This window comes from Solenopsis invicta, chromosome 2 (genome assembly GCF_016802725.1).
Source record: "Solenopsis invicta isolate M01_SB chromosome 2, UNIL_Sinv_3.0, whole genome shotgun sequence".
NCBI lineage: Eukaryota > Metazoa > Arthropoda > Insecta > Hymenoptera > Formicidae > Solenopsis > Solenopsis invicta.
Genome location: NC_052665.1, coordinates 8,903,294 through 8,917,775, shown reverse-complemented (window position 1 = coordinate 8,917,775; position 14,482 = coordinate 8,903,294). Strand labels below are relative to the sequence as shown.

Sequence of the window (14,482 nt, the reverse complement as noted above, 5' to 3'; positions counted from 1 at the left end):
AGATTTTTCAATTCATGTCAGTCTTACGTTACCCGAGATTTAGTACATGCCGAAAGAAGTTATCCCTTTGCTTCTGTTCGATTAAGAGCTGAGTTAAAAGAACCTTTTGTATAATCGACCTATCGTACCAAGGAGAGCAATTACTAACGAGTGAATTAGCTTTATTGCGCAATGGGGGTGGAGTTACAATAACTACGTGTGACATTTATCGCAAGATGATATTTTTCAATGAATATTCAGATCGAATTTCGAAGGACGCGGTACTGCCATCGTTGAAAGGTAAAGACTCGCTGCCATCTAGAACGAGGCCAGCGTCGAAGCCCATCGATTTAACTTTGATTCTGCAACACATTCGCTTATCCGAAATAAGATCTGGCCAGAGCGAATTTCGAAATATCTCATATATCATATATGCCATTCTCGAATTTTCTGCAATGCAAACATACGATATTTCAGAGGTAACAGTTCATAATATGATCAGTCGAGTATCGTTGTTAATCTTCAATGACTCAATGATGACATTAAAGATTCTCAAGATACTTGGATTTTATAGTAGTCGCTACCTGGTGGGAATAGAAGGTTACTGTGATACTTGTGCAACACTTGGCAGGTTTCTTTCTCGTTGAGTTGCTTACCAGTTGCCATGGCTACGAGCGTTTGAACGGTTTCGGCGGTTTGCAAATTCATCATCCTAAACCAGGAGCGAGAACCTGAGCCCGTGCAGACGCAGATACCCGAGGAACGAGTCACGAACTCGTCCTCGTCATCGGCCTGAATCGCCAGCATGATCGGTCTCGACGCCAAACATTCGGCCATGAACACCTGGAAGTGCGTGATGAGTGTTATCGATCGGCACTCCGGCGTAGAAACGGTTTACGTCATGTAACCTCGTTTAATGCCAGCCAAGGTAAAATTCTCCGGCGGGGCTGCAGGGCATCCGCTATTTTCCTCTGAGTGGATCTCATGAGTGCGCTGCGAAGATTTCATTTGTTTAGCGCGCCTTTGGAAAGACGTCGCCGTCGTGAAACTCGAAAGGAATTAATGGGACGCGAGAGCGAGTTCACGAGTGAAAGAGAGATTACACGGAGATGTAATGAAATATCAAGTGCGCGACGGTTAAATCGTTTTCCCCGGAAATGTCAAATTGAATCTAATCGTCGAATTAATCCCTCTTTCCTTTTTTTTCCCGAGTCAATCAATAGATACGAGTTTAAGATGCTTCACCGCATCGCGTCACCCCGTAAAATTCGCGTGAATCCAGAAGTTACGCGCCTCCTTGCGCAAGTCGTAACTACGCGAGCCTTGTAATTTACAAGTTATAACTACCGAAGTTATAACGCGCATAAGCTGTAGTTCGAAACTTGGGTTGCGAGGTGAGGACCGGGCCGGGTCGGGCAATGAAGACGCACTGCAACGTCCTCGCGAAGGCGCACCAGGCGGTAGGCGATACCAGCTGCTTATTTCAACTTTAGACTGCGCCATGGGAGTAGCCGGTAAATAAAAGTTTAGCGCGGAACGTCATTCTCTCGCGACCGGCGCGGCGCCTTAACGTTTCTCTCTTTCTCTCTCTCTCTCTCTCTCTCTCTCTCTCTCTCTTTATCTACGCGGGCTAACGGAATTACACGGTACATTTCTCGCGCCGGTTTTCCGCACGCGGCGGCGAAACGCGTGGGTCTCCACCCTGTCAACCTTGTTACTTCTCATTTCGCTATGCAGCCGTGCTCGCACAAAACCATTCTCCGGCTATCAAAAAGCATTCAACCGTTTATCTTTTTGTGTCACGTTAATGCCACTAAGAAGAAACTTCCCTTTCAGGCACCCACGAATAAAGGGGAGACGCTTGCCTTGCCTCGCGTAAGGCCTTTTCCGCCTTATGTGACTTTATTCGCTTTGGCACACCTGATTTATTAATACTATTATTCTATAACGTACTTCAACTCGCTTTCACGACTCAAGTGAAAAGATGACGACTTTCTCTCCGAGAGAAATACTAAAGAAATTTTGTAGATAAAATGTGAAATACAATCTTGCGCGAGAAAAGGTAAGAAAAGATAAATGATATTATGGCATGGAGATTTTCCTTAAAAGAAAGATTTGTTTCGACGCAAGTTTTTTTTTTTAAATAAGATACGGCTGACGGAGCGGAAATAGTTATGTAAATCGTTTGTACTATACCAAAGAAAAATAAATTAGAAACCAATCAACTTACTCGACTCTCTTCTCGCCTTCTATGCGACTCTTTTCGTGCACGTGAAAGGGCTGTCGATAGAGCCCTTCGCCTGTCATTGTTGTACGTATGCGACTTCTCATCAAGACGGTGTAATCACCCGCACGCAATTTCTCAAATAGCTCTTCTATGTCCGCCTGATGCTCGATCGGCAGTCCGAAGGTATTGCTAGTTCCGGGATGCGGATTAATGCCGAATATCGGCGTCGTATTGTTCGTTATCAGCTTCGAGGCCAAGAGAAAGGTGCCGTCTCCGCCAATTGCGATCACCAAGTCGGCCCAATCTACGCATTTACTCGCATCGCCTATTCTGTATTCGATCAGATAAATTCAATTTAGTCCTTTGAATTTAGTTAATTAACAATATCGTTTGTAATTTCCGTCATAAATTGGTGCATCGACCTCGGGAAATTATGGATTTTCTACTGCGAAAAGAAAAAGCCCTACAGTAACGGCAGGTTCGTTAACTTACAAAGTAACTCGTTCATAAAGACCATTACCTTTTCATAATTCGATAACTGACGTCGAGATTACGTAGAACGCGCGCAAGTTCTTTCTCGCAGGCAAGCTGCCGATGATATTCCGCGAGAATCTCGTCGGGATCTATACTTTGTTTTCTCAACCAATTCAATAGCTGATTATTCGACCATTCGGGATGCGTGGATTTCAGGAATTCGAAGGCGGGTAGCTTCGAGATGGCGAGCACGCGTTTCGGCCAACGCCAATTGTCTAGTAAACAATTTAACAGTCTCATCTTTAACTTATCATGTACCACGTGATAATTTTCCAATGTTAATCCAGATTAATTGGATTAGGTTATGATAATTGTCATTATGTTTAAGAAAACATTGACGGTTTACGAACAAAAATTATAAGCATCCTGCTTAACCAAGTAAATTGCGTGTTTTTGGAAGCGATAAATTCGCTAATTACATTGGGGAAACCGTTTCATTTATTAATTTCTGGAACGTGCAGCGAACGTAGAATCTTTAAAACGATGAATCACATTAGTAACGCCCTTAACAACTCGGATTTTCAACGCCGCAGTATTCCAAGCTAATGTTTCTCGGTAAGCAGCCCGTTTAGTTGCCCAACTATATATCGGGCTTTCCGCACGATTGACCGCGACATCTTCCGCAAGAAAAAAAAGTCTTTTGCAGGTCCAGCATTTATATTCAATATATTAACAAGATTTAAGTACGTGATTTTATGAAACTTCTACATGTATATTAGATAGAAAATCTAAATAGATAAATAAAGAAATTTATTCTGGTTTGAAACAAGCCAGGAAAGGTAATTAAATAATAAAATTCAACATAAATTGGCATAATTGAAATATTAATAATAAAGTATTGAAATTAAGCTGAGAAAAAAGAAGAAATATAATCTTAATTAATATTATTAAAAATATTTAAACAAAATAGAAACAAAGCTGCATTATAATTACGTTATAAACAACTATAAAGCATTGTACACTGTAAGGATGAGATTGTTAAGTCGTATAACTCACTCGCAAGGAAGATCTCTCCGCGACAACAATTCGCGTTTAACTTTAGCCAAATTAACGAGCAGCCCTTTCACCGTCATTGACGTAGTCTCGTCTTTCATTGCGAGTAAGCGCGTGTTTCACGCGAATGGTACGGGACTATCGAACATGGAGCTGCCTGGAACACGGGAACTAGTTCTTGGTCGGAATTGGACGGTCCAAAGACGTTGAACACGGAGACGTGTCGTACAAGGGCGGCGGCGGACAGGCCGCTGGACAGGGCAGTGATTTACACGGAGACGGTTTACACGAGGGTGGTTTACACGCCGGCGGATTACACGGCGGCAGATTGCACGGAGATGGGTCAGAGCAGAGGTGGATGCCACGGCACGGTACGGTACGGCACGGCACGGCCGGGGGTTGCAAGCCGATGGCACACAGGCACAACAGTAACAACAACAACAACAACAGGGGTTGCAGGCGGAGGAGGAGACGCGTGTTGTCGCCTGTGTTTAATCAACTTAGCGTGATAAGGCGACGGATAGAGACGTCGAGGAGCATTATGAGACCCTTCGCACCCTCCTCGACTCTTCTACACCGGGATCTGCTATCGAGGAAGTCTGCCTTCGTGGTCTTCGTGAAGCTTGACGTTACTATAGTAAGTTTCCTCGCTGTTACTTCGCGCGCGATTCAACGCGGTTGCAGTCCCCCGCCGGTTCCTCGCCTTCTACGTTGTCATTATCGTCGCCTGTAGAGCAACTTCGTTCCGGTAACCTCCAGTGTCGTCGTCGACATCAGCGTTCTCGAATGCGGTACTTAGCGTGAAAGGCGGCGCATGGTGCGTCGTTCTGTCGAAGGATATCGCACTTCCTCTGCCTCGCGGCCAAAGTTTCCTACCGTACGACGTCGAAGTTGAATAGTAAATCTTTCGACGCCGCCTGTCTGATGCATCCACCAGGACGTTAAGTCTTGCCACTGCATAAAGCTACCTGTTATACGACCGGAACGCTTATGACAGCGGCAAGCATGTCCTAACGCTGCCTGTGCGGTTTACGATGCATTTGTTCCTTGAGTGGCTTCGACGCTCCTCTTATATCGGTCACCTAGAGAGTTTGCCGAGTAGATTGCCATGAACTTCGACGAAGTTTCAGTCTTGATGTACCTCTAGTACAAAGGCTGCTCGAGATGCGAGATCCTCTCGAATTGCTTTGTCGATACCTTGAATGCTTGACCGTACGAGAAATTTCAAACACGTAAATAAATAATTATCTTTGTAAACTTTTAAACAATAAATTCTTAGTTGAAAACTTTGTTTTTCTTCATTTTCCATTACTTTTCATTAAAATTAATTTTTATTGAAGAGAAAGAAACGAACGAATTAGCGCGAATTACCTTTCTAATCGCGCGTGAATAAGTAACGAGGAAACACGCCGCACAAATATGCTTTCGCTTTCCAGAGCAGAGGTTTTCGGCTGTTGCATCCGGTTACCAAGAAACTTCGCAACGAACTTGCGCGAAATTCCTTCCGCCGCAATCGCCAACCGCGAAGGCCGCTTAAGGATACGGCGACGTCCCCGTCGGGACCCGTTGATGCAAAGTTCTCCGACTATCCGCAAGCTCTTTTCGACACTGTTTGGCGTTTCTTGCGAGAACGGTCTTCCATGTTTGCGGCGGTTTCTTCTTGTCCGTGGATATTTCCGCTGGTATTAAGTAGCTTCGCAAGAGAGCAGATGAAAAAACTATCAGATAAAGTTAGTTTGTTTCGATCCTTTTGTGACTGGCAATTTTTCCATAATAAGCATTCTCTTGTGACACAGAAGTATTTCTATTGATTTTTGTCGTTTCTCGAAATGTTGTTCGAGCTGTTTGTCGTTAATGAGTAATCATAAACCAATCGTCATAATGAGTTATATAAACTGCTAATGCAAACACATAATCACTCTATCCCCATTAATATATTGCACGATACACTGTCTTGTCATCCAACATCAATGCGACGACTGTCACACGTATATCACAACTACATTTAGCGTTATTAATTTTAATTATTAATATACACGCGCGCGATGGACAGAACGCAAAACTTTATGGCTATTCGCACATTCGGGTTAATAACTGAAATTAGTATGTAGTAGGCAGTATAATTAGGATTGACGCACGTCACGTGCTGCGGTACAGATTACGTCGCGTATTTATCCATTTTAATTTGCTCAGTCCCCGTCGTAACATCGTCCGGCCTTGCATCGTAAATCTCATAAAAAATTATACAGCGATAAAAAAGCGACACTTTAATTTTATGTATCGGATACGATTGATTTCAAATTATTTAGCGACGTTAAATATCATATGTTGCCATTGTCAATATGAATTATATCGTAACAAATGCTCCAATGTCCATCGGATGCGTGAAATATAAATTTCCCTTTGTCCAGTAATATGATCGATCCCTTCCACACTGTTGATTGTTGTTCCATATTGGACAACTGTCATTGTAATGATAATATCCCGTTCGAGCATTGTCAATACTATTTAGATGAGGATAACAATATTTTGCATCGCTTTTACAATACGCATTGGTACATAATGAATTTTCAAATGTCATCCTATGTTTCGTGTAGTCCGCATTGACGTTACAATATCTGGACGAGGCGTGGCTGTCAATCAGCGAATGACAGCAGGCACGGTGTTTGGTTGCACATGAATCTTGCGAATGACGGCAATGAGCGTGGCTTAAAGTAGTATCAGGTTCACAGTTCTGCGAGCACAGGCTAAACCGAATGTCTGGATGACCGTGATATCTGGATCTTTCGAGATAAATGTTGCTCAATATTGAATCTTCGCAATATTTTATTGGCTGTAAACATCTTGACAATCTACTTTGATAATCTTGCCACAATTCCATTGCCGATCTTTCGGAGCATTTAAAAGATCTAGAAATCGTTTTGGGCAAAGGGAAAGAGAGACACGTGTATTTCAAAATTTTGTCCGAGTCCTTGGATATTTCTTTAGATTCCAGCGATTTTTCTTTCATCACACATGAATCCTTAACGCGATATTTGGCTCGATATTTTGATTGCTTGAATGGCATAGATTTTTTAGGAATATCCTTGACTATTTGTGTGGGCGTTTCTCCTACCTGTACAATTTCACATGAATCAATGATATCGTCTTTTACGATAGTAGCTTCTTGACATGCAGCATCAATCTGAATATCCTTGACTATTTGTGTAGGTGTTTCTTTTATCGGTGCAATTTCAGAGGAATCAATGATATCATCCTTTACGATAGTAGCTTCTTGACTCGCAGCATCAACCTGAATATCCTTGGCTATTTGTGCGAGCGTTTCTATCTGTGCAGTTTTAGCGTAATCAGTGATATCACCTTTTATGATAGCTTCTCGTCTCGCAACATCGGTCTGAATATCTTTTGGCTTATAAAAACCTAAAGCTTTGGAAGTACACTTTTTTAGCTTCGGTATACAATTTACAATTACAGTACCGTAACTTGTCCTCTCAACAGCAAGAAGACATTTGTCTGACGTTGATTGTAGAGAAATTTTCAGTGATTTTTCCTCTTTCTTTTTCTTGTTTTTATTAACAGCGATATCTCGAAGATCATCTCCTTCCGGAAACATGATCGATACCGTTCGCGTATGTTTAATCTTTCTTAGGTTTACCGATGGAATTACTCGGATATCCGGAGCGTCCAGCGATTTATCCGAGCATGCCAAAAAGTGTCGTAAGTCTGGTATAAAGTAGCTTGAAGGAGTTACTAGCGTATCCGTGAGCGTCTCTGGTTGCATTACGGTCACTGCAGCATCTGCTACCGCTGCAGCAGTTGGTTCTTCTTCCGCGTGGATGACCGAAGATATTAATGGTTTCGTGCTCTCAAATGTTTCTTCATCCCCTCCCATCTTATATCCCGCCGACGTCACCGATACGGACGCGAGAATCGAAGCCGTCTGCTCTTTCGCGAAATCGCGACTCGCTCCGACTGTCTCCGTCAAAGCGTCGGAGACTTTTGCAATTTTCTCGAGAATAAAGTCCGCGTGCCGCCTCTTTTCGCATGCTCTGGCGAAAGCGTCAGAGCTTGTCTCCAAACTGAATTCCCCATCCACAATATCACTTTGAGTCCCGGTGCCAATGCATAGCAGACCGCAGCCACGTTCCGGAACGGCGTTATCCACATGCTTCGCTGCGTATTCCGCATATCGATAAGACGCGCAGTGAACAAGTTGCTCTACGGCGTCTGGAAGATTTTCGTATGTTACTTTATCAAAAACTTTGTTGTATTGTGTAGCGTAGGTGTCAATTATTTTCCGCTTGGTCCTGGCAACAGTTTTTGCATCGGGTTTAATTATACTGTCTACAGATGATGAGAGTGAAATACATGTTTCTACTGATTTACACGGCGTACTGACACTTTGCTTTCTTTTATTAAACTTCTTTCTTCTGCTTTGTATTTTTTGTATAGTGGAGCTTATTAAATACGTCAGTACTTTGTAAAAAGACTTACGACTTTCTGACATTGGTAAACCTTCGTTAGTTGCGTTTGGAACATCGCAATAAATGAAACCATCTGTTTGTTTAGTGTCAGAATTTGTGTCACTATTTGTGCCAGAATAAACGATTTCGTTTCTGTTATTTGCCATGCTTGCTGTGCTAATTTGTTTATTTGACATGCATAATAATATTAATGTTGTAGAACATAGTTTCACCACATTAATATTGCTAATATTGAATATGTTGAATTAAATTTGTTATTATTGAACAAGTTTAAATTGCAATTTTGCTTCATGAGTAAGAAAATTATTTTGCAACTTTAACTCCATTTAAACTTTGTAATTTTCAGACAAGGTTCATAATTATCTTCTTTGTTTCTATTGTTGTTGATTATTAAAATTTCGGACATAAATTTCGGCAGGATGAGTACGTTACATTTTTGATATGACATAGATAAGAACAGATACAAATTTGAAAACACGTGAAAATGTGAGGTTACTAAAATTTAATTGAACTGAAACTGCGAATTTCTCGATACCTCGAAGTGATTCGATTCATTCATACCCAAACTCTGACAAACTTCAAATTTCAATATTGCTGCTTAAAATAATAATTTATTCATTATGACAAACATATTTATTTATATAAATGGCTTTATTCAAAAAATTTCCCAAGCGTGAATTATGGAGGAATTTTAATATCTGTTTTTCGTTCCGCCAAGTGATCATTCAATTCAGACGTTTCTGGATACTCTGCGATTATCGCCTCTTCTAAAGAGATCGAGTTATCCGAATGTTTTATTTCGTAACAATCTGGCTTATCGCACACGAAACATTGCACGGTCTTCGATGTGATCGCACCTGGAGGATATTTGTCCGGATAGCTAAACATATTGATCCTTCCGGAAGTAACGTCATTTAATGACGTTTGCGTTTCTGCCTCTCTGCTGTCGTGGTCCGATTCCGATTGTAGTATTATGCTCATCAACACCCTTCTCTTCTTCTCGCTGAGAAGGAGCTCTGATAAAATCCTCGTAACAAACGCGTCAGGTGTTTGCACTTGAACGTTTACATAGGCCCGCCTCTTATTGCCTTCTTGAGCGGTTTGCACAGTAGACGGCTCTATTTGCGTAATCTTCACTCCGCTGTCGTAAGTAGTGGCGGCCGTGCTTGATAGCTCCTTTCTTCCGATGCTCTTTCTGCTCCATTTAAGCACAGGCGCGGTGGTTTTATTACGGACGGACAATCGCCTCCTCCAGAACTTGATCGCCGTCGCGCAGAACGGCGTTCTGGAAGCGCGACTCTCTTCAAGATTTCTTCCCGAGGAAGCAGGCGACTCCCACTTGGAAGTCGATGCCGTCGGATCGTCCGGATTATTTTGCGATGAGTGAATCGTGAGGTTCGATTCCGTTGAGGATACCGTTGCATCCGCGAACGCCAATGTAAAACTCCTTTCGGTTTCCACCCCGGTCGCATCCTCGATACTCTCACGCGTTTCCGTTTTCTCGCGAGATCTTGTTTGTTCAGGCGTCGTGGGTGTTTTCACTCGTCCGTTACCTTCCGGAGAAGATACGTTCGTCGATTGAGATTCATGATGTAACGAATTATATCGCGAGCCAGCCGGAACGTCCGCGCGAATCGCTTGGTGGTCAGTAGTTACAGATAGTTCGTAACAGGCCACGTGCTGCATACTCCGATCGGTGCAATACACGAGCGTCTCTTGTGTCCTGTCGGAACATATGCATTTTTGAGAATTCTGATTACGCCTAATGAAGCTTGCTTCTTCGTAAGTACGTTGCATAGATTTCTGCTTATCCGCGCCTCTCGCAAAATCTCGGTTATCATCGCTACCACCTCTGCTGCGGCGTTTCGAGTACGTAGGTTTCTCAAGATACGTGAAGGACTCACTCAAACGGGATCGAGAATGTACATCCTCAATGTGGCTATGCGTTCCGCTGCGTGATGGGAATTCTGCGATATTCCGATACCTGTCACGTTCATATTCTAGAAGAGCAATTATTATTTCTATATCAAAGGCAAGAAATTTATATACACGGCAAACGAGAGAATGTTTTATGATATTGAATATTGCACAAGCATTCGTATCTAAATGCAAATTCTCGCGTAAAGGTTAATGTAAAATTGGAATATAAATATCCTTTGTGTTTCAGTCTGTATAAATTTGAAAATTTTCAAAGAGAAAGATTATCACGGGGTATTATAATAAAACAGAATTTGTTAATTTGCGTTCAATCGCAAATCTGCAAACGTATGTATTTATAAAATTAAAGAATTTCTCTATCATTTTTTTTTCGATTTTATTTAGCCGAAGTAAAAAATACATTTTGCAGCGCAATATTTATGGTCCACGTATTTGGAGAGAGATGCAGGTACAAAGAGATGACGAAAAAAATCCGACAAAATTGAAAAGCAGTGAAAGATTGTAAAAAAAAAACCAAATATTTCGTTGTTGCGTTATCGTTTCTATAAAAAAAAAATATTTCCTTAAAAAAAATGTTACGTATATTTTTTAAGTTGATCCGATGCATGTTGCTCATTAAATATAAGTTGCAAGTTTCGATGACTCTGTCAGTGCAACAGGTAGATGCGTAGGAAATGGATCACTATTAATCGTACCGCTGTAAGTTATATACGACTCTTCCTTTTCTTTTTCGGCGTTTTTGCACGCGTGCTTCCGCATATCGCGGTGAGAAGGCGCAATGACCCGCGAGTCTTCCCGCATCGGTGCTTCTGTATCCCAGCGATATTTTCCCACGTCCCCGATTGTGCGTTCTAGACGCGCCTCCGTTTTTTTTTCGCTCTTCGAGCGCATTAAATTTTTACGACACGTTTCACCGCATATTTCGTCGGCGCACGGGGATGAGCTTTCGACGAGCGTCACGTCAGCCACTTCGACGGGATTTCTCTGCGAACATTCCGATTGAGGTGCAGCATCCTTCACAACACGGCCGACGCTCGTAGTAGCGAGCTTTACGACGTTCTTCCACGCGTCGTGCACTTGCGACCAAATTTTGCCCATCTGTAAACTCGTCCAAAGAGAGTAATCGCGTGTCTCGCGACGTTTGTCGTCAGCGTTTGTATTGTCACTTCTCGTTTGTGACCTGCGAAACATTCGTGGAAACTTTGTTACTCGCTTTTAACATGCTGTTTATTACTTTGATTTAAAAGAAAAATAGATTTTGGACTGATTAAAGAATTGAAGAAAAAAAAACGCAATAGCTCAAAATATGTAACAGAAATAACTACTGTTAATGTTTCGAAAAAAAATATTTTAACTATATCAGTCGAACTCGCGAAGAGAGTCAGATATACGTTTTATTAAACTCCGAAATGTTATTTCACGTAAAAAAATAATAATCAAATGCTGCATCGTGTATATATATAAATGTTGTATAAAACCGGAATGTAGTTAGGATTCTCTCTGAGATATACGAGAGCAACTTTGAAAGCGGTATAGACGTGAGAAAAGTAGATAAATAGAGAATTCTATTTATCGGAAATAGATGTATGCTGCAACGCCAAAATCAGGCGGGGGACTAACGTTGCCTCGACCATTTCCAGGCTCTCCTCGCGCTTCCTTATCTCCGCGCTTTCGCTCAATTGGACACGAATCGCCTCTTCCGATTTATATCTGTTAGACATAGTCGGCGTTAGGTAACGAGAGAAAGAGAGATATAGCGAGGGAAAAAGCATCGCGGCTCCTTTATCGTGCGGCCATATCTCATTCAAATCGACTCTCACCTGGAATCACGTTTTCTTTTGAAATCCACCCTCGCGTGTGTACCGGCGTCTACGGTCGCGATTCTTCTCTTCCATTTGTAATCCAATTGTTGGGCGTCAGTTTCAATGGAGCTCCGTTTCCACTCCGAATCCACTTCGTGGGTGGATCCGCCTTTTTCCCCGGGACGCGACGATTCCGCGACAACGCGGCCCGCGCAACGCCACTCGATACAGTTGTCTCTCCGCGCGCGTGTGTCCCACGTGTCGGCGGCTTTCAGCGAATCTGATTTATACGACCGATCGTCGTCTCTCTTCGCCGCCGTCGTTGTCGCCATCGTCCACCCGTCGTGCTTTCCGGGACGCGTATCAATTTCACATCGAGACACGTGGAGCGAGGGGAGCGAATCGCGCAGATCGGCGACGCTTCCGCTGCCGGGTTCGGCGAGCACGCTCGGTATCAGGATCGTGCTCGTCGAACTTCCTTTGTTCGCCTCGCAGTTCATGCACCGTTCGACTCCATCTGGCAAATATTCATCGGCTTTCGTTGCGAATTCAGGCGCGATATCCGTCCAGAGCCCGTCTGATCCGAGTCGCTCGACCTCTTCTCTTTGATGCTTCCTCGGAAGAGGAGAATTCTCAAACAGTCTTACCATTCGCGACGTCAGGGAGCAACAGTCGCGTTGCATATTTACATCGGGATCGCACTCGCTCGAGTCATAGAAACATCGACATCCCTTCGCGCGGGTGTATTCGGGATGAAAGCACTCGACTGTCCAATCAGCTTGCATCTCCGCATTGAAATCGGAACTATCTGCATTGTAATCCTCCCGATCACAAATGTGATATTCTTGATGCTTGTCATTAAAAATCGAGCAGCAGTAGTTTACGATATGTTTTCTCGCGCCGACACATGTTTGCTCTGTGTTCGATATTGGATATCGGGCGTTATCAATATCAACCAGCGTATTATCATGATGACAGCATTGCGTTGAGCCAAAAATCTCGTTGGACGTACAAAGCGATTGCATATTATTTTCAACGTGTAATTCTCGCTGTTCGTTTACTTCAATATTTTCAAATTTCTTTGATACATTGTCAGTCGTATTAGCATTTCTACGTATTACGTTATTCAATGATTTTCTCGAAAAATTTTTATATCTGCGTTTCCTCGATCTTCGACTTTTCTTTCTTTCGCTGCAATTTTCTCCACAGAGCACGGTCAATATAGAATTGTCGATCATTTTCTTCATCGCTTTGTTCCTCAAACTAGAATTCCACGTTGTCGAATATTGTTTCCTGAAAAAGATTAGCGTGCATGGGGTTTTCGAAGAATTTGCAAAATATTTAAATATCTATCTTTATCTATTGCATTTAAATGAAAATCTCCATACTTTGGCGTTGCGACAAATTTCATGTCGGGTACCAAATTATTCATGGAAATAACGCTGATTCTCATGCCGCCGCGAGAAGTGCCGCAAACATCATTGCTAAGATCTATGATAACTCCGTCGGGCAACCTGCGACGTGTTTTTCTCCTACGATTCGATTTGCATCGAGATTCATCTTCGTTCCTTGAGGGAGTACCATCACTCTTGACCGCTTCCTCGCAAGATTCCTTTTGTATCGCGCTTTCGCGGCTGAAAGATACGCACGTTTCAGCGCGGTAATCGTTTGCGAGCTCATCAATCTTCCCCTGATCCAATTTAAAGGCGCATATTTCATTCCGAGAACCGTCTCCATAACTTTTATCCAGTGACTCGTTGTCTTCTCGCGATATAAAATCGCGGACGTTATACGTTGCGTCGGGATACAATAAGAGCGGGCTATTTTCGCATACGCGAGTTTCGTTTTCAGCTCGCAGCAAATCCGCCGGTAACGGCGGTAACTCGACCATCGAGATTTCCGGTCGAATAAGCTGCTCAACATGGCTGCGAACAAACGGATTACAATTATATAATTATAATATGTATTATGATTATAATATGTATTATAATTATGGTATCGAATTGTTACTCGATAATTAGACGATTGAATGATCACAGCGATAATTATTCGCAAAATCTGTAATACAGATTGGAAATAGTGCGAATGAATAATGGCTGAACAGAGAATCGCGGCAAAGGCGTAGAATTACGGGATCGCGTGTCGACGCAAACTCGTGCTTAAACGATAATTAAGTAGTAATTGTCATGTACGCTAAATTAAGTAGTGATTGCCATACGCTATTGTATTACGCTGCTGCATTATTGCCGCATTATACCGTGAAATTATATTGTTCTCTCTTACGTGGTGGACGGAATGTCGTTCGCCAGCGAGTAGGCCATTGAAATGTAAATTTACCGAATTGGAATATACACTAGTAAATTTTGAATTTAGTGAGGTTAGTTGCCGCGATCCTGACGTCGAAAGTTTGGTTACTTGGTCAAGGCTTTCGGAAACAACGGAGCGAATGGGCTTGACGCTGCATACCGCCTGCCATCCGTTTCGCTGCTTCTCTTTCGCTTTATCGCGATATCTACAATTTAAAA

General features: G+C 42.6%; 2 protein-coding genes across 4 annotated transcripts in view; both read right to left on the bottom strand.

The window, feature by feature from the left end:
- Positions 1-144: 144 nt before the first annotated feature.
- Positions 145-3,008, bottom strand: LOC120357022 (NAD kinase 2, mitochondrial-like). Its single transcript, XM_039446262.1, has 5 exons — positions 2,727-3,008; positions 2,210-2,536; positions 888-972; positions 564-822; positions 145-429 (listed from the first exon to the last, which is right to left on the bottom strand). The coding sequence occupies exons 1-5, from the start codon at positions 2,978-2,980 to the stop codon at positions 206-208; spliced, it is 1,149 nt and encodes a 382-aa protein (XP_039302196.1). The 5' UTR covers positions 2,981-3,008; the 3' UTR covers positions 145-205.
- A 7,676-nt stretch (positions 3,009-10,684) lies between these two features.
- Positions 10,685-14,482, bottom strand: part of LOC105200742 — a 116,461-nt gene continuing 112,663 nt past the window's right edge. For 2 of the 3 annotated variants that reach the window (XM_039446258.1, XM_039446259.1), the window contains 4 exons: positions 13,346-13,882; positions 11,976-13,250; positions 11,776-11,865; positions 10,685-11,335 (listed from right to left, as the gene is read on the bottom strand). In XM_039446258.1, the coding sequence (XP_039302192.1) occupies positions 10,771-11,335; positions 11,776-11,865; positions 11,976-13,250; positions 13,346-13,848 (2,433 nt within the window). In that variant the 5' untranslated portion in view covers positions 13,849-13,882 and the 3' untranslated portion in view covers positions 10,685-10,770. The remainder of the gene's footprint in view (positions 11,336-11,775; positions 11,866-11,975; positions 13,251-13,345; positions 13,883-14,482) is intronic. The other variant, XM_039446260.1, reaches the window with a different exon arrangement.

Bases quoted from the DNA above. Each gene is read 5' to 3' on its own strand.
- LOC120357022 (XM_039446262.1), bottom strand. From the start codon at position 2,980: ATGAGACTGTTAAATTGTTTACTAGACAATTGGCGTTGGCCGAAACGC. The intron at 973-2,209 runs GTAAGTTGATTG...AAATCTTCGCAG, and splicing joins GAAGGCGAGAAGAGAGTCGA to CGCACTCATGAGATCCACTC. The intron at 823-887 runs GTTACATGACGT...ACGCACTTCCAG, and splicing joins CTTGGCTGGCATTAAACGAG to GTGTTCATGGCCGAATGTTT.